This window comes from Mastigoproctus giganteus, chromosome 1 (genome assembly GCF_048544385.1).
Source record: "Mastigoproctus giganteus isolate SK-2022 chromosome 1, ASM4854438v1, whole genome shotgun sequence".
NCBI classification, from domain to species: Eukaryota; Metazoa; Arthropoda; class Arachnida; order Uropygi; family Thelyphonidae; genus Mastigoproctus; species Mastigoproctus giganteus.
Genome location: NC_143575.1, coordinates 179,622,417 through 179,648,589, shown reverse-complemented (window position 1 = coordinate 179,648,589; position 26,173 = coordinate 179,622,417). Strand labels below are relative to the sequence as shown.

General features: G+C 37.4%; 1 protein-coding gene across 3 annotated transcripts in view; it reads left to right on the top strand.

Annotated features, from left to right (window-relative positions):
- The window catches only part of LOC150091330 (four and a half LIM domains protein 2-like), a 437,588-nt gene that overhangs the window by 206,041 nt on the left and 205,374 nt on the right, over window positions 1-26,173 (top strand). For all 3 annotated transcript variants that reach the window (XM_090375177.1, XM_090375185.1, XM_090375193.1), the window contains one exon: window positions 16,510-16,693. In XM_090375177.1, coding sequence (XP_090231303.1) covers window positions 16,510-16,693 — 184 coding nt within the window. The remainder of the gene's footprint in view (window positions 1-16,509; window positions 16,694-26,173) is intronic.

Here is a 26,173-nt window from a genome sequence, read left to right as displayed (position 1 = left end):
TGACCATATATGTAGAATGTCTCGTGGTTTGAGTGTCGCATGGATTACAATAAAAAAAACGTTGCACTGTTGTAATTATGTATTTTCTACATGCGTATGATTTATTTAGAACAGACTTTTGAAACTTTAGAACTGAGTTGGAGTTATAAGTGCATGAAAAACGCAAAACTTTCTATCCAAAATTTGTATGTGGACAGGAAACGACCAACAGAAAAAGGGATATTTAATATTTAAAACAATTTTCACTTCCCCGAATGTATGAAAACTATTACGAGACCTGGTAATCATTTTGTGCGGGGGAATGGGGTGCGCTAACTTTCCCTAGATTAAATGAGACGCTGGTATCGAGTAGGAGCAGTAAGTAAAGAAATCAGTGGCAAATGCTATGTTAATCAGAAACGTCGCTGGGAAAGGGGGTATCGAAAATAAGTTAAAGAAAGTTCATAATTATCTTACATGCAGTACAACCGGTACCAGCCTTCCTCCCACTCCCATCAAAAATGCACAGAACAAATGTAGAGAAGTGCGCCATAACCAGAGAACAGCTTTGGAAAAGCTTTAAAAAAAATTGATATTTTTGTGAGACAATGAATCTTCCTAGAGAATGAGGGGGGGATTAGAAATACAATTCCTTATATCCATCACTTATTATGAAATACAAGACCATGCTTGAATAAAGTACTATATTCATACTCCTATAAAGGCCCTTTGAAACATGTAATAAACATTAAGTAATGTTCAATGAGAACTTTAAGAATATAACTTACTTTGTTTCATTTTAGATTAACACCCGGTACCTTATTATTTGAAGGAGTGTGACTTACCTATTAATATGAAATTAATACATGATGAATACCCAAGAGCCTTCAGTTCATGCTAAACCTAAGCTCTATTATTCGCAAGAATAATTATCTGCGAAACTTTACTCGACTCGCTCTATATATCAGGCTGTTTCGAAGTACAGTATAATATTCGTATTACTACGGCAACGAGACGTCAGTGTATCGTGAATGAAAATTTCATATATTTTAATTAAAAACTGTTTACTAAATATGGTGATGGTTTTGGATTTTCTCTCTTGTGAATTCCTCTGACTTCATGTGTCATCCCGAAGTATGAAAAACATAAAAACAAGGAAAATGGAGCATGACACCTGTGTATACACTTGACACACTAGTTAACTCAGTCCCCTCCTGAAAAGCTCTCAAATGTTTATAATAAAGGTAATCAATCAAGTGAAATTTATATTTAACTGAACCTAAAAATAGTGATTGCAGCTTTAATTGTATTATTATATAAATTCTTATTGGACAGTCCATCTGAATTTATTGAGTGCGGATAATGAATGTTTCCAGTCTCAACAGGCATTTATCACGCACGTGTGTTTTATATGCACTGAGTTCAGAAAACAATAGCATCTGTTCCCTCTATCATTAGTGGTAGCAGGAACACAGGATGATCAAAAATTCATGTGGTATTCCGATTAACACAATTGATTTCAGTTTGCATGAAACTTACCTACTGTTCCCTTACTGTTACTCAAGCTGTTGCAACAGAATTCGATTACACATGTCCGTAATTCAGATATGTGTAACCGAAGTCTGCCTAGAATAGAAGATACCGATTCCCCTTTAAGTTCTAAAAAACAACTTATCAAACCAAGGCATTTATCAGTATTAAAATAATGTGTTTACTTCTCATCAGAAAAGTGAAACTCGAGTCTCCCCATGGGACGCTCAAATTCCATTTCACTCTGCTACCAGATAACTACCTCCCATTTTTTCATGCTAAAGAAAGGCTGGTTTAATGAATCCACCATACGGAAACAAACTTAAAGGCATAGTGTGATTGATGAATTTATATTATTCTATTACGTTTAGTAAATAGGTTTAACCTTTACAGCAATTACACAAGTATATTAGGTTATTTCTCATCCGATACTTCTATTTCTAAACAGAAATAACTTGGCAGAACCCTTTATAAGTAATTTCCTTATCATATGTCAGTATAGTATAGCAGCTGTAATTTGGAAGACAAATTACAGCAGATGGTGAAGTAAGTTCAGGTATTTGAGACAAGAAAGTGTCCTTCACACTGAACTAGAAAATATCTTGACAGGAATAGAAACTGTCAAGGTAGGGAAAGAAATTTCAAAATTCTCATAATACTTAAAAATTACTCACTACTTTCTAAATGCAGCTGTTACGTAATATTTCTTCACTATTCTACAGGTGCGCTTTCTAAACATAACTTCTCAGTGATGAGTCAAGCTCGGTATTCCTTTAGACTTGACATCGTTCTTAAGAGTATTAAGTGGTTTTATCCTTTTATTCTAAACAATTATTTATTTAAGAATTAAGCAACGCTTGGAAAAATGCCGTGGTTGCCTAGTTGTATCCTATGTTATACATGAAATAATTACTTAAAGAAAATACTTATAAATACTAAATAGTACAGCATTAAAATTTTACTCACCTTTTAAACTGTAGTGAAAATATGCTGAAATTCACATTACTATTTAGAATACTCTACTTCTGTTAAGAGTGTTAGAGCAAGCGTAATTTTTATTCAAGATAAAAAAACTACATTAACTTAACTAAACCGTCTCTATAAACTAACACAAAATCGATATCAAAACCTGTCGCAGGCAAGAGACAAAGACGGTTCTCATATTTTAGTTTAGCGAAGCCTTCTGCGAAGTAGAAAAAAATTCACAAACACTTTACCTTAGCAAACGAAAAAACTTACTAAATAAAATGCACACTTACTGTAAAAAAGGAGGACACCTGATGGCAAAACTTTGTAACTAATTTAGTTTAGTGTATTTCTGAGGGGAAGTTAAAAATATACAATGACGTTGAAAACATAAAAAGGAGAAATACTACTGGAGTTTGCATAAGCTAACAGACCTTTTTTTTAATATGATTTGAAACTTTCTGTGAAATGAAAAGAAATCAGAATCCTCCTTCCGTAAAGATTAACAGTTTATGGGAAAAAAAGAGGGAAGACGATTATAGGTTTGGACTGATTGGAAAAGCGCTTTTAACCTTTTTCATTCGCAGAAGGCTTCAATAAACAAAAACTTTTACGTGTTAAAATAAACTAAAGAGTCAATAACAAGAAATTAACGGAATAAAGGCTTTGCGAAAAGCATGTTGAAACCTACTGAACTAGAATATATGCCAAGGAAATCAAAGTGATCATAATAATCCCGTAGCGCCCTGGTTAGCTGGGGTAGTAGCATCGGGGACTACACGTCGCCGATAAAAAAAAATCCAGATTCCAGTTGCCTATCGAGATATGAATCCAGAACTCTCCAAACGACTGACAAAATCACTTTACTATCACAATTAAGGCCATGGGACACCAGTATATTACCAGACTATTGAATACATGTAATTTTAGACTAATCGAAGTTTTCTAGACTTCTCATTCACAAACTATCTGGTTCACCAACAAAAAGCTCATTCATGGATCTTTGTTTCACGTAAGCACCCATCTATATATTTTGAAGGCTCCCAATATTTCCTGTAGAACGTTCAGCAGTTTTTGGGTATCATCATATACACTGGTGTGCAAAAATTAAGGACCAACACTATTTCTAAAGGTAACAACCACAAAATCTTTACTTAAGGTACTCTTTACTGATGAGAGTAGATTCAGTCTCAGCAGCTATTCTGGACGTCAGCTAATCTGGCGAGGGGTTCGATATGACGGTCGAGGTGTTCTCGTCTGGGGAGGCGTTATCTTGGACGTACACAACTCCAGATACTGGAAGGTGGTACTGCAACCGGTGCACGCTACTGTACTGAGGTAATCCTTCCCCATGTGCGTCTGTTCCCAGGTGTCATTGGCCCCAAGTTCGTGTTTATGGATGATAACGCCACACCCCATCGCACTGCAGCTGTTGATATGCTTTTGGAAAGTAAGGACATTGTTCGTATGGATTGACCTGCCTGTTCCACCGATCTAAATCCCATCGAACACATATGGAACGCTCTGGGGAGACGCCTAGCGACACGTCCACATCCATCAGAAAATGTTCACCAGATGAAGATGGCGCTGACAGGGGAATGGACGATGTTACCGCAAGAACTTATCAACAACATTGTTCTAAGTATGGGCAGGCGATGCAAAGCCTGCATCGACATTACGGGTGGCCATATCTCCTACTGCGGACCGCCTCTTTCCTTTGTCCCATCTTTGGCAGTGATGCATCTCTATCGTGGCAGCCAGTGCTATGTTGCCATTTTTGAATAACGTCCCTCTGTACCGTTTGTGTCGGTGTTATTTCCTTCATCATTTCTGTACCTCACGAGGTTCCTTTGGTATGCTTTTCCCATATCCAGGCCACTCCTATGAGAAGCTACAGTTGAAAAGCTGACTGGTCCTTAAATTTTGCACACCAGTATTAGATCAGCTATTGTTTTTAAAACAACTGCACTATGTGAAAGATAAAATTAAAAACTAATTTTCTTATGTTTTTTTTTTCTGACCATGGATCCTTTAACCTCAAACTTTTTGGCTTTGGCACTTATACCATCACAACTTGTTCCTATGGCTCCAATGATGGCTGGGCTCATGTTCTGTTTGATGCCATTGTTATCAAACCGTGTGTAATGCTGCTATTAAGAAAATTTGACCGTTGCCAGATGAGTCGGTATCAAAATTTTTACAATCTGAAATAAATTTTGAAAACTTAACGAATTCTGTTACTAAGCTATTCAGACTTCACTTGGAGACCAAATGCTGAACCTTCTCATTCCATTGGCCACACCTATTTAAATCGTGTTGAATCTGTGGCTTGACCTCGTCTTCCTGGCTATACTAAACTGAAGTTCCCTACTGAATCTTTGATCGCTCTAAATCTTTTCTTAACTTGAAATATTAATGCAGATTGACAGCTTAACGAAATCTTTCCATGAAATGTGGATTGATTCGGTTGAACATTTGGATGGATCACTTTCAACCTCTCTAATCCCGAAATCTTATCTATGTGACAACTTATAAATAAACCTCTGCACAAATCTGGATTCACTCTATCCTTAGACACCCAGACACTTCGAGTCGACATCAGAACTTACTCTGCCAAGGGCATGGATCGTTCTTCTTCATGTTGTTCTCTCCTTGATATCTTGCAACAGAAAACTACGTTATCTTCTGCTAACTTCGGACTTTGCTAGATGTGGAATTCCTGGGGAAATGCCCTCTTCCTTGGCCCTCGTGGGGTAACACAGTTGGAAGAATCGCCGTCCTCCCCACACCGGGTGGAAAATACCTCAGTTCGAATCCTGTCGATGATGGGAAGAATTTTTATGGGCATTTTTCACAATGTGGTGACTGAGTTGGTTTTACCCTCCCGGAAACTCAATTTTTTTGCTCAGCAAAACAGAAAATTGACCACAGAACACACGCAATTTACAGACAGTATACACGGAGCAATATGGCCTTAGTCGCTATGATCCTAAAACCCAAGTACAATAACAACTATAAATGACTTAATGAGCTATTTAGGAATTAGTTTACAGTCCTGCACAGTGGAGACTTTTTATTGACTTATCAAAGAAGTGTGTTGCTCAATAATGGAAATAAATATGGGTCAATTCCAGTAGCTCACTCCGTGCATTTGAAACATATGAGAACTTGAAGAAGAAGTTGTTGACAAATTTTAATTATGAAGAACTTTCGTCGGTCTGTGATGACTTTAAAAGTGATAGACATGTTACTTGGACAGCAATCTGGTTACACAAAAATGCCATGCTTTTTGCGTGTGGGACAGTCAGGCAAGGAGTAAGCACTGAGATGTCAAGGCCTGGACAAAAAGGGACAGTTTGTTGCCTGGATCAAAGAGCAAGTTAATAAACCACTGGTAAACCCAAAATTGTCCTCCTTACACGGTTACACCCTTGCTGGTGAAACAGCTTGTGAAAGCTCTACCTCGGGAAGGTCCCTGCTTCAACTACCTTTGTACTAAATTCCCATTGATCACCCAAGAGAATCTAACACAAGTTATTTTTATTTTATTTATTTATTATTATTTTTTTTTTTTGGACCTCAAATTCGCAAAATGATGCGGGACCGAGATTTTGAGAGAACTATGAATAAAAGAGAAAAACGTGCATGGATTAACTTCCCGTCTATTGCTGAGAACTTCTTAGGGAACAACAAGGATCCAGACTACAAGAATATAGTTGAAAATTGAAAATATGTTGGCAAACATCAAGAAGCTGGGCTGCAACATGAGTGTAAAGGTACATTTTTATACTCCCACATCCACTACTTCCCAGAAAATCTAAGAAGTGTTAGTGAATAACAGGGTGAGAGGTTTCACCAGGACATTAAAGGCATGGAGATGAAGTACCAGGGTGAAGTGGAATGTCAACGTGATGCCTGACTATTGCTGGATGTTGAAGAGGGACTGTAAAGTAGAAAAACCTGACATGATGAAAATAAACATGTCATTTTGAAAGCAGCATTAGAAAATGATTCAGTTATTTTATTTATTTATTTTTATTTTATTTTTTTTCAAAATTCATAGTAGTGTTATTTTAAAAACAGTAGCCATAGGAAAGCAAATGTCGCATAATGAGGATGAGAGATGGATGAATATGAACTGGCCAGTTTAATAGGGCAGAAAAAAATGCCGTGAGATCTAAGTCGATCTGTAATACACTGTTCGACAAAATTAACAGAACCCCAGTGAAGCAGGACAAAATTCGGTAAGCTGGTGTACCATAGAATAACGATGAAATGAGGAGACAGCAAGAAACTTCGGACAGTTATAAGGGACATTTATAGGGTTTGCATAAGAATTACTAAAATGGTCACATTACAGGAGTCATGTGTCATGGATTCATGGATTACAGGAGTCATGGATTCATGGATTACAGGAGTCATGGATTCAAGGTGCTCGAAAATATGATCACATCATTCACATGACACTAGTACGGCGTATGATCTCTCCAACGGCTAAATAGGCCTGACAGCGGTGAAACATGCTCAATATAAGGGTGTCTATACGATTCTGTAGCAACTAATCCCATTCTTCCACCAGCGCTGACCTCACTTCACCAACTGACCGAAGAGATGACTGTAGATGTGCAATGCGACGTCCAAGCCTGCTGATCGTGCTGGCCACGGCAGTCGTTGAATACCTTTAGTTTCAAGATATCCCTCCACCACTTGAGCTCTATGTGCAGTGGCGTTGTCGTGCATGAAAAGAAAATCTGGGCCAACCCATCCCCAAAATGTCACACATGGGTTCCAGGATCTGTTCTCGGTAACATTGCACAGTTACGGTACACCTATCAAAACATGAAGTGGGGTGCGGCCATTGATCATTATTCCGCCTAGAGAACACCACCACCACCACCACCACTGTAAGTGTCCCTTTCTCTGATGTTGGAGAGAAGGTATCGCATTCCTCGTTGTATTCAGATGAAATAACGTCCAGAATCCTCTCGTAGGCTAAAACGAGATTCATTACAGAACAGAAATGTACCCCATTTATCAGGGGTCCAAGTCACATATTCATGGCACCAATTTCGACGAGCTCTGCGGTGGTTTGGGGTTCACAGGATACACACCACTGGATTCCTTGAGTCCACAATAATTGAGCCTTCTTAACACAGTCCGATTGGAAATGTTTTCACCTGTAGCCGCAACAGCCTCAAGAGACAGTTGATGACAGGACACGGTAGAGTTCCATCTTGCTGTTAGAGCCAGATAACGATCTGTTCTAATTGGTGTAGCTTTCGGGTGACCTTGGACAACTCTTCTTGTAATGTTTCCTGTCTCCTGAAACTGCTTTCATAGTGGCGAGACGACACTGCATAACACATTAAGCCAACGTACCACCTCCAACTGAGGCTGACCAGCTTCAAGTCGTCCAATAGTCCGCCATCTCAAATAATCATCCAAAAGACAACTTTCCATCCTGAGTACTGGAGATGTGGCTGTCCCACAGAGCAAACAAAGAAACGGGAATGAAGTGATGTGGTCGTGACCCGTGTTTTATAGGCATGTAAAAACATTCTGTTCATTTTGGCGAGCAGTGTAGTATCAAAGAAAGGATTAGGCTGGTTATTAGAAATCACTGACTAAAACAGCAAAGGAAGGAGACAGACAAAAAAAACTTGTCATGTTAGGGTTGTTTGCGTGTGTTATCTTTGACATTGTTTATTTGGACTTCAGCAATGAGTTTGGCCTGGTTCCAGTTATACAGCATGGGAGATTGTTCTATAAGCTGAAATATACTGGAATCATGGACAAGATTCTTTGCTGGATTATGAGATCGATAGGAGGCTAAGGGTTGTAAATAATGGTAACTCTCTCCAGAAGTGGTAAGAATTAGAGGCGAGGGTCCTCAGGGATCGGATGAGCCTACCCTTATTTCTGTTTTCCAAATGGCATTAACGAAGAGATACAGTATATGGTATCAAATTTTAAAGAATGTGAAGAGTGTAGGGGTAGTTACCGAACAGCACATGATGTCAAAATCTGCAGATAATGTGAAGTCTATAGGGGAAGTGAACGAGCAGCGCCAGACGGCACTCCTTCAGGTCGATTTGGATGGTCTTCAAGGATGGTCATATAAAACGACAACTATATTCAACTGCACGGCATTACTCTTATGAAAACCAAGTTGGTTAATGTACGCAGTCCGTTACATTTCAGATACATTCGACTTTTTCTTCAAATAATTTTTTTTTCATTTTCTGTGTTGAAGAGTAAATATTAGCTATTTATCAATTAATTACTTTATAGAACACTTAATTTCTATTTTGTTTAGAAAACGTAAAATGTATACCTACATTTTACGTCCTCTAAACTTAGCGATTTAGTTTAAGTATGTATATTTATTACTTACCCACTGTTTTTTAAGTCTGTATTTATGTATCTCAAAGCTGCTCTTCGTGGATTAATGTTATTAGTGGAGTCACACAGGGTCTAGTGTTGGACCCAATGTTGCTTTGTATATTTATCAATGATATCGATGATCAGGCTTAATGCCCAAGTTTGAAAATGATGCAAAGTTTGGCAGGGTTGTTAATGACAGTAATGATAGTACACTACTGCAACATGATCTGGAAAAGTTGAGCAGATGGGCTGAGAAGTGGCAACTGAAGTTTAACATTGACAAATGCAAAGTGCTCCATATCGGTAGTAGTAACTCCAGAGAAACGTTCCATATATATGGTGCTACACTCAGGATGGTAGAGAATGAAAAAGACCTGAGGGTAACTGTGCAGTCAGATATGAAGTTTTCTGAGCAGTGCAAGGCAGGCTGCCAGAGCACGGTCATGGGGTGTTGTCAATGATATACAGGAATTTTTCTACTAGGGATAAGGAGGTGATCATCCATTTGTATAAGGCAATGATCAGGACACACCTTGAGTACTGCATACAGGTCTGGAGGCCTAATTTTAGGAAGTATATAGAGTTATTAGAACGAGTACAGAAAAGGGCAACAAGATAGATTGGTGAGAGGAACATAGGGGTGCTGTTACCAAGAAAGGCTTAAGTTCTCCAAGTTGCAGCATCTGGTGACTAGACACCTGCGTGGTGATCTGATTGAGGTGTATACTGCCTTGAATGGTTTGAACAGGCTCAATTCTGATGGGATTCTTCCTCTTGCTCAGATTACGAACCTGAGGGGGTATAAATTCGAATTTAGGAAAGACAATTGTAGACAACATGTGCGGAACAAATTTCCATCTGCCGTTGAAGTTGACAGCTTAAATAAATTCAGGGAAGAACTAGACAAACTTTTAGAGCGTATGGATGTGTGAGATGGGATTTTTTTTGGCTGATGTTGTATAAGCTTGCTTTCTTACATTATATGCTTCTATTAATGCTAATGCTAATCTCTTCACAAGCGAAATCACATTCACGAGTCTTGAATAACAATACATGCGAAGTGTGCGCTGTTATGAATTTATTTTTTCTAAACAATTAAGGTAACGTTTTGAGAACTTTGCCGGAACCCATCCTCAGACCATACATAGGCCGTTGCCAGCGTCCTGCTTGCCGAAAGTCTCAATTGCGACTGCACGTTCGTTCTTACGTTATCTTAATGTATAGTGATTTAGTTAATAGCTGAATAAACTATCTTAATATTCAGGTGGTATAAGAGTGGTGATTATAGAAATCTAGATTCCGTAGAAAACCACCACGTAACGTCCTTCTCCAACTATATTAATCCTTTCTTTACTACGAACTCACTGCGACGTCGCCTAACTTAAAATAGCTATCTGGTAGCAATTGGTTTAATGTGGCTAAGAGTAAAATATACTTTAATTGTAGGTGTGAGTGGACGAAGATGCTGGGAAATGTACGATTCGCGTGTCATTCAATAACGAAATGGCTTTTTGACGGAGCGCATTATCCGAAAGGAACCAATAATTTTACGCGTTTCTTTGAATAATGAATTGGATACTTAGCGTAAACTGTAATTTCGAAGACAAAGTAACAAACAAATTTTAAAGAAATTGTTAAATAGTTCATAAAAATAACACAGTATCTTGGGCAAATTAAAAAAAAAAAATCTAGGCACAAAAAGTAGTAAAAAGATAATACACATCTTTTCAGCTGTACTGGCCAAAATAAAATAAAATAACTGTAAATTAAGTTTAGGCAAAAGATCTGTTGTTAAAGCGTCAGCACTCGCACTTCATATTAACATACTTCTCTTCTTCTGCTTCCATTTGTTTTTAGTGGTGCCATTAGCGCTTCTACCTCATTCGGAAGAATCTGCGTCTTTATTGTTTTGCAAGATAAGCGCGACCCAACACGGTCTTAAGTAATCGATTTGGACATGCAATCACTTCCCTGATGGAGGTGTTTCCGAGCTACCGGATGTGGATACCATTACAGTGATGAGTAGTAACAAGCTCGGTCTATGCCTCGAGCCTATCCTTGAGACCTATCATAATTGCTGCATTTTGCCAGGAATTTCTTGTCACGCGTTACTGTCATTCGTAGGTTACAGTGAGTAGGAAATCCGTTATAATATTGAGATCAGAATACTAGGAACGTCTGCACGATACTCCAGGAGATTTTTCTGACTACAATGTTCGTGTTTTCCAAGTTTCTTTTAGTACAACTGCTGTTATATTTACCTTTTTTTGCATAAATAAATATTATAATATTACACAAATATTATAGCATTATTAACTATTATTTGAACTCATTAATATTAATAATCAAACCTCATTAATTAATAATTACATTAATTGTTTATTAAATGCATTGTATTTTATACAATTCAGTTTAATATTATATACAACGTGAAATAATTTTTATTCAGAAATTATATCGATATTTAAAAATTATAATTTATTAATAATTATTTTAGGCGGTGTATGATATTCAATATTCAATTCTCTCTTTTTCTGAGATAAACAGCTAGTTTCGTGTTATAGGACTACTCGTAATGATCCCTTTTTATTATTTTTTATTTAAAATCAATCTGGAGGAGATTTTCATCGGGTACTCGCGAAAATCCGCAACTCTTATGATAGGAGTAATTTTCTTGATTTAAAACTACTATTATTTATATTTCCTCTCTGATGCAGATTCTTTATTTGCACTGGATAAAAATTCTAACAGTAAACAACGAACTTGTCATTCGGAATCAACGTCTATGAAGCACAAATAAGTTCATAATATCGAAAAATTAGAGGGAAATCTGCATCAAATGTAATATTATCACAAAGTAACACCGTTCCACTTTATCAGTGATAAAAGGTTGCAATTACGTAAAAAATAATGTATAAAGACATGCAGGCAACTGAAAAGTGAGAGATAAATTTTAAAAAACATAATAATATACAACAAAACACGAAAGACCGGTTTTACAGTTTTTACCTTACAATCAGTAGGCTTAAGGTTTCAGTTTAGTATTGTAAGGTTTCACCATACAACTGAAATGAAGCACGTGATTGTTTTACCAAGGAAACCTCTAGTTTAAAGCTATATGTGCGTCATAAAACAGCTATTGTCAACTATGGATAATAACTATGCCTTCTTCAGTTTGCAATGAAGAATGAATAACTGATAAAACACTAACGAAGTCCGCAGGAAACAATTTTAGGGTAAATGTGCGGCTCCACTTTGATGACTGATGCCGAATAATAAGCTTAAATAAACCATTTCTCACTATTAGGCATGCGCAAAAGGAATATGCAGAATAGTATTTATTTGTATTTATTTCCTTTTATTAGTTGAAGTTGTTGATAAGATGGAATGCTTTGCTTCTTCAACTTTCAGTTTAACATGTTTTTAGCGTATCCAAGAAGAAAAATTTAATCATCATCAAGATCCGTGCAAAATTAGACAACACATCGTGAATTTATGTTATAATCGAGAATTCGCAAGGATAAAAGTAAATATAATGAAAAAAAAAATAAGTACTATTCTAGTACAGGGGTCGGCAACCTGCGGCTCTTGAACTTTTAGCCCACACGAAGCGCATTTTGAAATGGAGTTAGAGGACTTAAAAATCAAGGAAATGTGGAGTGCAAGACTAAAATGCTTTAAAACTGAAATTGAGGATTTAGAGAGGAAAAAGGCTGTCTTTGCAATTCTACACAAATAGACGGCGATAGATGAGTGAAAATGCAAGACCAAATCGTGTTCTATGGGTAGAGTAGCTTACCGGATATGTATATAAATTTGAAAATATTTGCGTTTGGACTTCTCTCAGTTTTTTGTTCGACGTATTTCTGCGGGCAAATATTTTCGAACATGAACTATATTAAAATAAATCAAGAAACCGTCTGAACAATGCGAGTCTCTCAGCTTGTTTAAGGAAGAAACTTACGGCATACTCGCCTGATGTTGAGAGACTCGCTCAAGAAGTTCAGCAGCAAAAGTCACATTAATTTGTACCTACCTAATTGGATGTTTGTTACGTTATTTTCAAGATTAATAAATAATATTTCAAAAAATATATATATATTTTTTAATAAAACACCTTCCCACTCTTTTCCATTTCTTAAAAAACTCCCTCCTTCTCCCAGTTTGAGCTGGGGTACGGCTCTTCTGATTTTTTTTTTTTTTTTTTTTTTTTAATTATAGCAGAAATGGCTCTTCACTGAAAAAAGGTTGCCGACCCCTGTTCTAGTACGTTAGACGTCCTCTAAAATACTTGAAAGTTATACACATATGCTTAGAATTTGCACTGAAAAGACTTAAACCGTGAAAAAAACAGTATATGATGTTTGTAAACTGCATTTAATTGATGGTCGGTTTGCTTGTTTTACTGGATGAAAATCGTGATTTTCTGGAATAAAAAAATATGAAACCTTCATATGAGACGACTAACTCGATCACGGTGTGTAAAAAGCCTCTTGCGGCTAGGCCTGCACTACAATTGAAGAATAACAGTAAGTTGAGGTGCCCAGACAGTGAAGTACAGAAAGCAATAGTTGCTGCCATATGGGCTGTAGTTGAGGTGCCCAGACAGTGAAGTGCAGAAAGCAAGAGTTTCTGCCATATGGGCTGTAAGACAGGAAATAACTGGGATTCGAAACCAGCAACTAGTGACCCAGTGTATCCGAAGATGTATCGTTCCTGTATCCCTATATGCTTCGACAATTTTGTCCTCTGCCCCAAATACTAATATTAGGAAATTTCTCAGCCTGGAATATTGGTTGCTCCGGTGGTTGAATAGAATTGCCGGGAAGCCCTTTACAATTTCAAAATCCATACTGCATGCAAACTTGAACACAGCTTCCTGGATTCAGATGGTCACATTGCGTAACATCTGCACTCTAGCACAACTTCTGACTGGGAGTTTAGATGCCCCTCAAATTGAAAATCTTGTGATCAGCCCCACCCTGGAGCCAGCCTCCACTACCCTCATTGTCTTCGTAGCGCCCTCCATAACACGGCCGGATTAAGGCGGATGTTTGCTGCCAATACTCTGGAGCTATTTAGAGACTTCAAATAGACCCGGACAGGTACGGCCATGAGAAAACTTACAGGAAGCTCATTGCAGCGGATTTGTATACGAAACTACAAATATAATGAAGAATGCAATTAAAGAAAGACTTCAAGCGCCCTTGAACTCATAAAAATCTGAGAACGATTTATAGGACTGAGGATATTCCTTTTTGTTCAACAGAATGCCTATCAGAATCAATTCATAGTGTAAATGACTATGTCATTTTTCTATGTATGTATAATATTTTGTAATTTTAATTTTTCTATATATGTATATTTCGTAATTTTTTATGTATGTATGATTTCTGTATCTATGTAATTTTTCCTTTATATTTATTTATTTTATGTATTTTATTCTATATTACACTCTAATAAGTTTAGTTGGATGTATGTATGAGCCATCCTGCTAGATAATTTCTGTACAGCGGTGTTTGTTAAATAAACTGATGATAATAATAATAAAAAGAGTCGAAAAAATGAAATGAAAGCCAAAAGAATGAAGAGAGTGCAAGTGTGTGAGAAAAAGAACACAAACCATAAATGTTACCGTTAAAAGTACACACACGCTAACCCTACTTTTAATCTTTTATAGTCTTGCTTATTTAGCTTAACTATTGTGCGTTAGAACTTAAATTTACATTACACACCCCATGGTGTGTGAAAAAGATGAATGAGCGAGTGAAAAAAAAATATATATAACCTAACTATATATATATACTTTTATCTCATTTTAATAGTATTTTATTCGTATTCTAACTTCGCGTTTATGACAAAATGTCTTCCTTCACTAGAGGATGAATGGGGGGTTTAATATTTCTGGGATCGGGTTGGGGTTCACCGCTGTAATCCTGGGGTGTTGTACTGTCCGTGTGTCAATAGTGAGGAACACATGAGTTTTAAATTATATTAAATTATGTAATTTTGTTTCAACGTGTTATTTCGTAATTTATTCGCATAAGGAGATTTGGTAAAGACAAAATCCTACTGACTGAATAAAAGGTAACTCCTTGTTTATTTTTAAAATATTAAAAGAACGTAGGAAAAACTGAGCATACGTAAGCTGTCATTTATGTAGTATATAACCTAACAGGAAAAAAAATTATAAAATATAAGAAAAAAGTATAAAAATAGAATGCAAGTAGAGTGAGAATGCAGATTATGAATGAAGTAAATGTGTGTCTCCCCCTCCCCTGGCAGGATGAGCAGTTGGACCAGCTCCGCTGCCAACAAGCCATTTGGCGATCTGAACTGGGTACTAAACCAGGTTCCCTTTAAAATCCCCATCCCCAGGCAGGGGGATGGAGACGGGTCTCTGTCTGATGGGGGAACCCCTGGTGCCGCTTAACCCTAAACACACTTTACACTTCCCTGCCTCTCCCATACTTCGCCTGGTAGAGCTCGTCCCCACTGACCACTTTGGGGATGCCTACTCTATCATCCTCATCCTTCTACCTGTTTCCCCCCATCAGGTCTTCAGTCTCCCTCCCCACTCTGACTAAACCGACCGAGTACGCCCCTAACAATGGCGCCAAATTCTAATCAACGTCTGAATCCAACTGCTTTCTCTTAAACCTCTTTCGGGTTTTCCAAATTCTAGTGTTTACCCCTTTATATATATAGGTGGCGGGGCATGCCAGAGCACTTAAATAATCTACTGGGTGCCTGACCTGCCTCCTCGTGGCAAAGTGTAGGCAACGGCGGGTCGCAATACCGGCCCAACGGCTAAATGGTCAGAGAAACAACAGAACATAACACTACACAACAAACAACTCCCCACACACCTTATCTCTGGCCTCCACAGAGTTCTGTGTCACACGTGCAAAGAATACAACGCGGAGATGGAGGAAACCCCTGGTGCCGTCAGACAACTAACACACTTTACACTTACACTGTGTTAAAAGCATATAGAAATTCCTCTTACAGAGGCGCAAACGAAACTAGCTTTTTCCTTCAAGAGGCAGAAGAATAACAAGAGTAGTGACTGCGCTGGCTACGGAAACAAGGTAGGAAGAATTTCCTTAAAATGTAATCAATAATGAAAAAATACGACACAAGTTAGCACATTTCCATCATTACTACATAGTCGAATATTTTTAGAAAAACCGAAGTACATTAGCCTCATTATTGTAACCTCTCATATTGTGAAATCCTTCACAAAGGGTTACCGCAATATAAGATGTTACATTAATGATGCCAATGTACAAACTTCGGTTTGCTTAAAAATTCAACTATGTAGTAATGATGCAAATACACTAACCAATATCATAGTTTGAATTTTACATAATTTGAGGCTTTCTGCCCTAATATATTATTAGTCTATAAACAAATACAAATATAAACATTTCTGTATTAAGACAGTTTTGTGATCCAGAAATATGAATTTGATCTAAAATAGGAAAAAAAAAAAATATATATATATTAATTTTGAATCTATTAGAATTACTTTATATTTACGCGATATAAACATAATAAAATATATTTAAAGTGCGTTCAAGGACAGGTCAATGTTATATAACTTACATTCCATTTATTCTCTTTTTTTTTTTTTTTTTTTTTGTATAGGAAAGTATGCAACAATTGCAAGTGTCCACGTGAAAATCATGATCTTCTTCATGAAGATCTCCTTAATATTCGCGACCGACTTGGATTTAAGGCGCTTTCTTCAGACTCCAGGCAGAATTTATCAAAAGAACGCATATCTCAAAATGGTTATTCATGGATTCCTCCCGGGTTGTGCAGTGAAAAGGTAAGCCATATTTGATGACATATGTCACTCTATAGATGCGCCTTCATTTAAAACTATGAATACAAGGTATTAAATCCGCTTACATAGCACACATATATGAATTTCCCTACGTCATATAAACCCGAGTAGCCACTTTATTAGGTACAACTACTTAACAGCAAGAAGGATCAGATTAGTCCAAGGAGGTGTCAAAAACGTCTCACACGGATTCTGGATCATATGCTTACTTGTCTCCCGCAGTTCTTGCAAATTGGATGGTTGAAGATCTCTACTCTGAAGTGCTCGTTCCGTCTCATCCAACAAATGCTTAATTCGATCCTCACAGGTGGTACATCCATATAATCACTGTCCTCCTATACTGGGTAGAAAGGGCCTCGGTTCGAATCCCGTCAATGATGCAAGGGATTTTTGTAGGCTTCTTTCACAACGTGTCGAGGCGAGAGTTGCACGGTTTTTTCTCCTGGAAACTCTGGTTTTTCATCCAGAAAAAAAAACACAAATCGAATAGAGAATACACGCAATTTACAGATATAATATGCTGACTTCTTGTAGCCTTAGTTGACGCTTAGCACACATTTAACTTAACCTAAGCTCAAATGGTGTGAGATCTAATAACTGGACAGGCCACCACAGTAGTATGAGTTGCTCTCATGTCGAAGGCCAGAATCGTATAGAACTGGTTCCTGTAACATGAGAGTGAAATCGACACACGTCTAGGTTGATCTCACGTTCCAGGAACCAGTTCTGTACAACTTAGGACACAGTGTAGGGCCTTATCCTGTTTTAAGAAGCCATTGTTTTAAGAGGCCGCCGTAGCCTAGTGGTCAGGCGCGCGGGTGCATAAGTACACGTGCTTTGAGTGACCGGGGTTCAAGCCCGTGACTGCTGAATACGGTGCTGTTTCTTGTATTCTGTCTATCTTGTGAACTCCTCTGACGGTTTGGTCGTCCCGGAGTATAAGCAGAAAATTTATTTTTATTTATTCGCAGGTAGTTACACTAAAGGGATGCACTTGGCTTGAAACAATTTCCAGATAACCTGTATCATTCAAATACTGCTCCGTTGGTATCAAGGAACCCAAAGCAACACTCCCCACCATCAGCCTACATAGTTTACACTTGCCAGGATGGGTACATGAACCATGCTATATTCGCCATATTCTGGTCTACCCATCAGCAAAACAAGAGAAATCAGTAAATGTTTCCAATCAGATCAGGTAATGCTTTTTCAATCCTCCACGGTCCACTACCGCTGTTCTTGAATCCACTGTAACCGTATCTTTTTGATTTTAACTGACAGGACCGGAACGACTGGATGCAATATCCCATCTGTTACAGGTACAAGGAGTTGTTCTTTCTGAAATACCTCTTATGTTATGTTATATTATGTTGTTATGTTATGGAGTTTCAGCAACTTACACTATATTGCCCTCCCCGAAATACTATCACCTTGTCGCGGTGAGGAGGCTTGAGTATCCCGATGACCCGGAGAACTATGCTGGCGGTAGCTAGACTACCGGTAGGGCCACCCTAGCTAGACAGGTCAAAGGATAGGGATCAGACGAAGAGTAACATACTGGTCCTCCAGGTTCATTTACATGGTTTTTTTACATGGGGAGGGAACCAGGAGGCTGGTTCCCTCCCCATGTAAAAAAAAATAAAAACTCATAAAGCTCAAAGAGGAAAACCGGACGGACAAAGGGATGCGACTCGGACTGAAAAAAGGAAACGAAAAGGAATAACCGACATTTTAAATAGTGTAACATGCAACATAAGAGGAGGATTAGGATATAAAGAAGTCGAACTACTTAAATATTTAAAACAGAAGAAAGTAAATATAGCAGTAATAACAGAAACAAAGAAAAAATTAAAAGGTACGAAAGATTATGATTCTTATACAATGATTATACAGCGGAGTTGATCAAAAAGAAAGAGCTAGTGGAGGGGTAGCAATATTAATAGATCGGAAATGGAAAACCAAAATACAGAGCTACACATTTATAAATAATAGAATAATAACAGTAAGATTTAAATTATACAGAGGTTATTTTTGTATAATTGGAATTTATGCTCCAGAAGATGGAAAAGATGAAGAAACAGATAGATTTTATTTAGAGTTACAAAAAGAACTAGATAAGAATATAAAAAAGGACCATGTAGTTATTTTGGGAGATTATAATGCTCGTGTATGGAATAAGCCAATAAAAAATATTATGGGATGTTATGGAGAAAATAAAGTAAATGGAAATGAATATAAATTAAGAGATTTTGCAACATTTAATAATTTAAAGATAACAAATACATTTTTTAGAAAACGTGATACAATCAATAATAGACTATGTAATAGTAAATCAAAAATTAGCAAAACAATGTCGAGATACTAGGGTGTTTAGAGGATATGATATTAATTCAATTTAGTGGCTTCAAAAATAGAGTTATGGGCTAAATGGAAGAAGAGAAAAGCTATTAAACAGGGGAAGGAGGAGTTGGGTTATAAAGTATATCTACTTCAAAAAGAGAGTATACAAACTTTATAAGAAAAAAGGATTAAAGACGAATAAGTAAAACATCGGAGAGAGAACAAATAGAAGAAGAATGGAATAATATACAAAATATAATTCAAAAGGCAGCAAAAGAGACACTACGACAATTCAGGAAAAACTATAAGAAGAGAGGGGTAAAGATATGGAATGAAGAAATAGCTAAAGCAGTACAAGATAAATATCTTAAATATATATAAAAGGACAAGTGAAAATGAAGAAATATATAAACAAGAACGCAATAAAACTAAAGATATAATAAGGAAGGCTAAAGCAGAGTCATGGGATAGATTTATAAGCACAATAGAACATGATGTTCATGGAAGACAAAAAAACAAAACACTTGAATAGCACAGAGAAAGACACTTCAAGAATAAATATAATAACGGAAGAACAATGGAAAAACCATTATGAAGAATTGTGGAAAGACCCAACATATCAAATATAAGAGATACAGTTAGACCCAGTTAGTGAGATAGATCCGATAACGAAGGAAGAATTGGAAAAGACATTGAAAGCTACAAAAAATAGGAAGGCAGTAGGAATGGATGGTATAAATGCAGAACTGCTCAAGTATGGAGGAAGTTTTTTAAAAGACAGGATACTAAATTTATTTAATAAATGTTGGGAACAATATAAAATACCAGAAAATGGAAGATAGCAAAAATTATTTAAATATTTAAAAAAGGAAATAGAAATGATACAAAGAATTATAGAGGGATTAGCATACTAAATACAATACATAAAATGTATAGCAAAATAATAAATAATAGAATTAAAATGATCTCTGACGAAATATTAATAGAAGAACAGGCAGGATTCAGAAAAGTAAGAACATGTAGAGATAACATATTTATACTAAAACAAATAATAGAAAAATGAAAAGAGTTTAATTTAGAAAAGCATTTAGCATTTATAGATTATGAAAAAGCATTTCATCGAGTAATCAGACGAAAACTATGGGCCATATTGAGTAATAAAGGATACCCAAAGCATCTTACAAAAATAATAGAGTTGATATCAAGGAACAAAAATAGTAATAGATACAGGTAATAAATTGACAGAAGAGAGTATAATAAATCAAGGAGTTAGACCAGTTGCGCAGCTACCATGTAGGCAGGCAAGGCAAATGCCTCCGGGCCCGGCGTCTTTGGTTGTCTCCTGTTTTTGGAATTTTTATTAATTAAATAGGGGCCGAAACATGTTCTTTGCCTGCGGGCCCGAAAAAGGATAGCTACGCTACTGAGTTAGACAGGGATGTAGCTTGTCACCAACGTTGTTTAACATATATATCGAGGATATGACATGTAAATAGAAAGAAGAAATTAATACAGGTATATACTGTATTTAAATACAAATAATAGGATTAATACATTGTTATTTGCAGATGATCAAGAATTATTCAAGATAGTGAAGATAATTTACAAAGAGTAGTATTTAAATTAAACCAAATAACAGAAGAATATAATGTTAAAATATCAACAATGAAAACTAGAACAAGGGAAAAAATACGGTGAGAACAAAAATAGTTATAGATAATAAAATATTAGAACAAGTAAAACATTTTCTAGGATGTGATATAACATATGATGTCGAAGAAGATATGAACCAGAAATTGGCGAAATTTCAAAATATATGTGGAACAATAAAAAGAACTCTGGCTAAGAAAAACAGGAAAGAAACACAATTGAAATTTTACAAAGTAATGGCAATACCACAACTCCTTTATGGTTCTGAAACATGGATACCGAAACAGAGAGACATTAATAGAATACAAGCGGCAGAAATCAAAATCTTAAGATATGCTAAAGGATGTACAAAAATACCAAAAGTAAATATTAGAAAGGAATTAAAGATTTACTCAATTAATGGAAAAATTATAGAATATAGACAAAGATAGAGAGAACATGTAGAAAGAATGGAAGATAATAGATTACCTAAATTCGCTTATACATATAGAGAAAAATGACAAATAAAAATTCCTCACATCATCGACGGGATTCGAACTCAAGTCTATTCCATTTGGTGTAGGGAGGGTATTTCCTCTCATTTTAGGTGAGTTTGCATCAGCTTTTTCCTAGGCTTCCTCCTATATGCAGCTTTTTGACTCTCATCTGTCACAAAACACAACCTATGTCACTGGGGTTAATTTAACAGAAACAGACCACCTAGGGTCAATCCAAAACAAACAAAATTAACTGCAGCAACGACCATTAGCTTCGTAGTGGAGATGAACAGCATCAAGAATCTGCTTCATGCATTAAGAATCTGCAGATAAAGGAACCACTAGGTGGCAGTGATCACAGTATGCTGAAGTGGGATTTACTCAAAGAGGTAACTACCATCAAGGGTAAAGGGAAGGGTTTTTGCTTTCGTAAAGGTGACTACGGAGGTCTGAGACAGTATTTAAATTCTATACAGTGGGACCAACTGATGATGTTACCAACAGCAAATTCAAAATTGGAAGCATTCAAAGAATTAATCTTGGAAGCTACTAGGTTTTTCATACCAACTAAGAAATATTGTTCAAGATTTAGGCCTAAATGGATGTCAGATGAACTAATTAGACATGTGACAGAGAAGAAAAATGCATGGGATACATAAAAATAACAGGTGACACAGAGGCCTATGATAGATATAAGCTGGTCTATAACCAAGTCACAAGGGAGGTTAGACGAAGGCAGAGTACGAGAAATCTTTGGCAAAGGATGCAAAGAAAAACAGCAAAGAGTTCTTTACTTATGGAAATTCTAGAAGGATGGGATGGTCCACTTGATATTGATGGTTCAACTGTTGACGATCCTGCTCAGGTAGCTAACAAACTAAATGAATATTTTTCATCTACATTCACACATAAGGAGTTATTCAGGGAGGGGAATGTCAGAGGTTTATTAAACTCTGGAAGTAAGTTAGATAATCTTGAAATAACTGAGAGTAAAGTGGAGGAGAAATTGTTGAAGATAAACATAAGAAAGGCATCTGGGGTGGATGGAATCTATCCAGTTATATTAAAGGAGGAGGCAAAGGAAACCCTTAGCCCTTATTATGAGAGCTTCCTTGGACTCAGAGGAGGTACCCATGGACTGGAGATGTGGAAATGTGACCCCCATTTCACAAAGGAGGATCAAAGGCTGACACAAGTAATTATAGACCTGTGAGTTTAACTTCTGTTCCAGGAAAATTAATGGAGGCACTGGTTAAAGAAGCACTGCAGGATCATCTAGACAAGAATTCAGTTATAGCTCGGACACAGCATGGTTTTGTTAAGGGAAAGTCTTGCCTGACCGATTTGACTGGATACTATGATGTAGTCACAAAGGAACTGGATGCAAAGAATAATTTTGATATCATATATTTGGATTTTAAAAAGGCCTCTGATACTGTTGCATATGGAAGACTGCTACTATGGATAAAGGGATGGTTGAGTGGGAGAAGACAGAGAGTGTTAATCAATGGACACTGCTCTTCGTGGACTAATGTTATTAGTGGAGTCTCTCAGGGTTCAGTGTTGGGTCTATTGTTGTTTTCTGTATTTATAAATGATATTGGTGATGGTATATCAGCAGACGATACGAAGGTTAGTAGGGTTGTTGATGTTTGCAGACGATACGAAGGTTAGTAGGATTGTTAATGATACTAATGACAGTACGCTGCTGCAGCAGGATCTGGAAAGGTTGGGCAGATGGGCTGAGAGGTGGCAAATGAAGTTTTAACACTAACATATGTAAAGTGTTGCATGTGGGAAGGAGTAACCCCAGAGTAACGTATCAACTCTATGGTACTACACTGACAGTGGTAGACAAAGAAAAGGACCTGGGGTAATTGTGCAGGCAGATATGAAGTTTTTTGAGCAGTGCAGACGGTCTGCAAGAGTAACTCATGGTGTCTTGTCAATGATATACATGAATTTTTCTAGCAGGGATAAGGAGGTGATTATCATCTTATATAAGGCAATGATCAGGCCACACCTGAATACTGTATACAGGTCTGGAGGCCCCATTTTAAGAAGGATGTAGAGCTGTTGGAACGAGTACAGAGAAGGGCAACAAGATTAGTGAATGGAACAAAGGGTTGCTCTTACTAAGAAAGGCTTAAGTTTTGCAAATTACAGTGTGTGGAGACTAGGCTTTATACACCTCAATCAGAGGTGATCTGATTGAGGTGTATAAAGCCTTGAATGATTTGAGCATGCTCAATGCTGATGGGATTCTTCCTCTTGCTCAGAATAATCGCCTGAGAGGGCACAAGTTAAAACTGAGGAAAGACGGTTGTAGGATAGATGTGCGGAAGTTTGCCTTTAGCTAGTGGGAGGTTGATTGCTGGAAAAAACTTCCATCAGTCGTTGCAGAAGTTGATAGCTTAAACAGATTCAAGGCAGAACCTGACAAACATTTGGAGCGAGTGGATGGGTGAAATAAGGTTTTTTTTGGCTGATGCCATATATAAGCTTGCTTTCTTGCATCATGTGCCTTTGCTAATATCAAGAGGTGGCTGGTCACTTTTATCCATTGCTGCCTCTTTGTTGAGCCACTGTTCCAATAAACCAAGAAAATCAGTCAAAGAACTCTGAAAATCAAGAAGCTCATGTAGGGTATCTTCATAAAGAGTGAGAGTCTCCCTCGCTCAGCTGAACTAGTATGTCTGCATAAATCGGGCTATGCAGCATAGTATGGATACCGGTCTCTGTCTCTCCACACAAGTCCAAATCTGAAAGGGGGGGGGGAGGGCTAAGCCCAGCTGACATAGCCTGAACCTCAGGCCAACAGCCCAAATAGGAGCCAAAGAATCCGCCTACGGCTCAGAGTCACAACAGAAGGAAGGAAAGTATATATGTGCCTTCCCTTCCCAAAATTAGTCCACTGATTCTGCTATATGATATCTAACTCATCATTGATCCGTCTCCGCTCAAATATTATTACAAGGCCATCGGCCGCCAGGCCAATTGGGCATGACCCAGACCCCCAAAATTTTGTTTGTGAAGTTCTCGCTTCGGACAGAATACCAGAGAGGACTTGGAACACGAGAAAATCGGCAGAACGCTTCCCTGCTAAGACGCACAATGTCAAAGTGGCTACACTTTTACAGGCTCGGGTGATACCCAGAAAAACGAACCTCTGCGTTGAGAGAAGGTTCTTTTGCATGATAACATGCTCTACCGACCCTCCCGCCGCAAAGGTCAAGATTAGGACAAAGATTTTATCATAAATGGGATGGAGGACTCTCCCTTTATGCCTCAATCAGTGCGGGTAACTGTTCGGAGCTTGTCGTAGAGTTTTTTAACATTCCCTCTGATATACTGCGCGTCAGCTACAAAACTAAACAGCTCCTCTAGGCATACACCAAGATACATTGTCCTCCTATCCTAAGCGAGAATGGCCTAACAACGGGTTGCCTGGTCTCACTGAGCCGCCCCCTTCAGCAGCATAGCTACAGACCTCTTGGAGACCTCCAGTTATGCAGATTTCACTAGGTTAATAATTGGTCCAGACAGGCAGCCACCTCATCTTCAATCTCCTTGCGGAGTTACCCACCCACAAGGAAAACAAGGTCATCTGCAATAGCGATAGTTGTCATACTACCACATGATGCGCATTTAGAAAGTCATATAGGACCATACTTCAAAATGCAAAAACCATGACCGACCCTGAGGGCAGCCACGTTCGAGATCGTTGATGTTCGACAAACATCGTCCCGACTACATCCTGTCGCAGGTACATATAACCTTTCAGAAAGCGATAAAGATCACCCGGACAAAGGAACGCCCTGAACCTGCAGAGGCCACTTTCCCACCAGACAGCATCGAACGCCCCTTCAAATCCATGAACATATGGACTGCAGAATGCTCTAACAGTTGTTATCAAAGTATCAATCACGTCCTCAGAATGGGTTCAAAAAGAGCTCTTTTTGAACACAAATTTTCTTTCTGGGACTAATCTCTAAGCACCATATTAATAATCAGACGCCCAAGAATCAGTTCTCTTCATCACTTTTCCCATAATAGGAAACAAGGCAATCGGCCGATATGAACGAGGGTCGTTCACGGGTTTCTCCAGGCTCTTGAGAAGAACTCTCTGGAGATGGAGAAGAACTCTATCGATACTGTGTGTTCAATTCATTGAACACACAGTATCGATAAGTATCTGCTTAACTTAATATTCAAAAATATTATATAAAATAAAATAGCTTAAAATGTCATAGAATTATTATACTGAAACAAATTTTTCATCAAATAGAGCACTTCTTCAGTAAATCATCAAGAGTTCATATCTGCTCACCTGCAGATATGAACTCTTGATGCTTTACTGAAGAAGTGCTCTATTTGATGAAAAGGGTTTGGTGTACCTAATAAAGTGTACACTCAGCATAATATACATTCCTTATGGTTCCCCATGGAGATTTCATCCTGCTTCAAAAATACAAGTAGTAAACAGAATATTTGGCTTTTTCAACTCGAAGTGAAAGTAATTATCTTTATTTTCATTATGGGTTGATTATTGTCCATTTGCCACGTGCCAACCAAGTAGGTAATAATAAATCCATTCATAAATTCAGATATCCAGAATAATAACATTACAGTCAACAAGAATAACTATCTTTTGACAACTACCTCGTAAAAGTGCAGATGAACTGTCGTTATTCTGGCCTCATGTCTTTACACTAAATCCTAACAACACAGCTATAATACGAAATGGATTGCTATTTATAGGCATGCCCAAGCCTCATTCCGTGGTTATAAGAGAGGACACTGATGATTTATTGCCCCAATTATTTTTCGCTGGACCTTTAGGAGTATATGGATAGATTTGTATCATAAAAATTGTATGAAAAGTATTCTTCTCCTATCACAACTATAAAATTATTGGAGAGAAAAAGCAATACGGAATACACAGTATATAAAAAAGCAAATAAACCAGTAGAATAAAAACACTAAGTTTGGTATG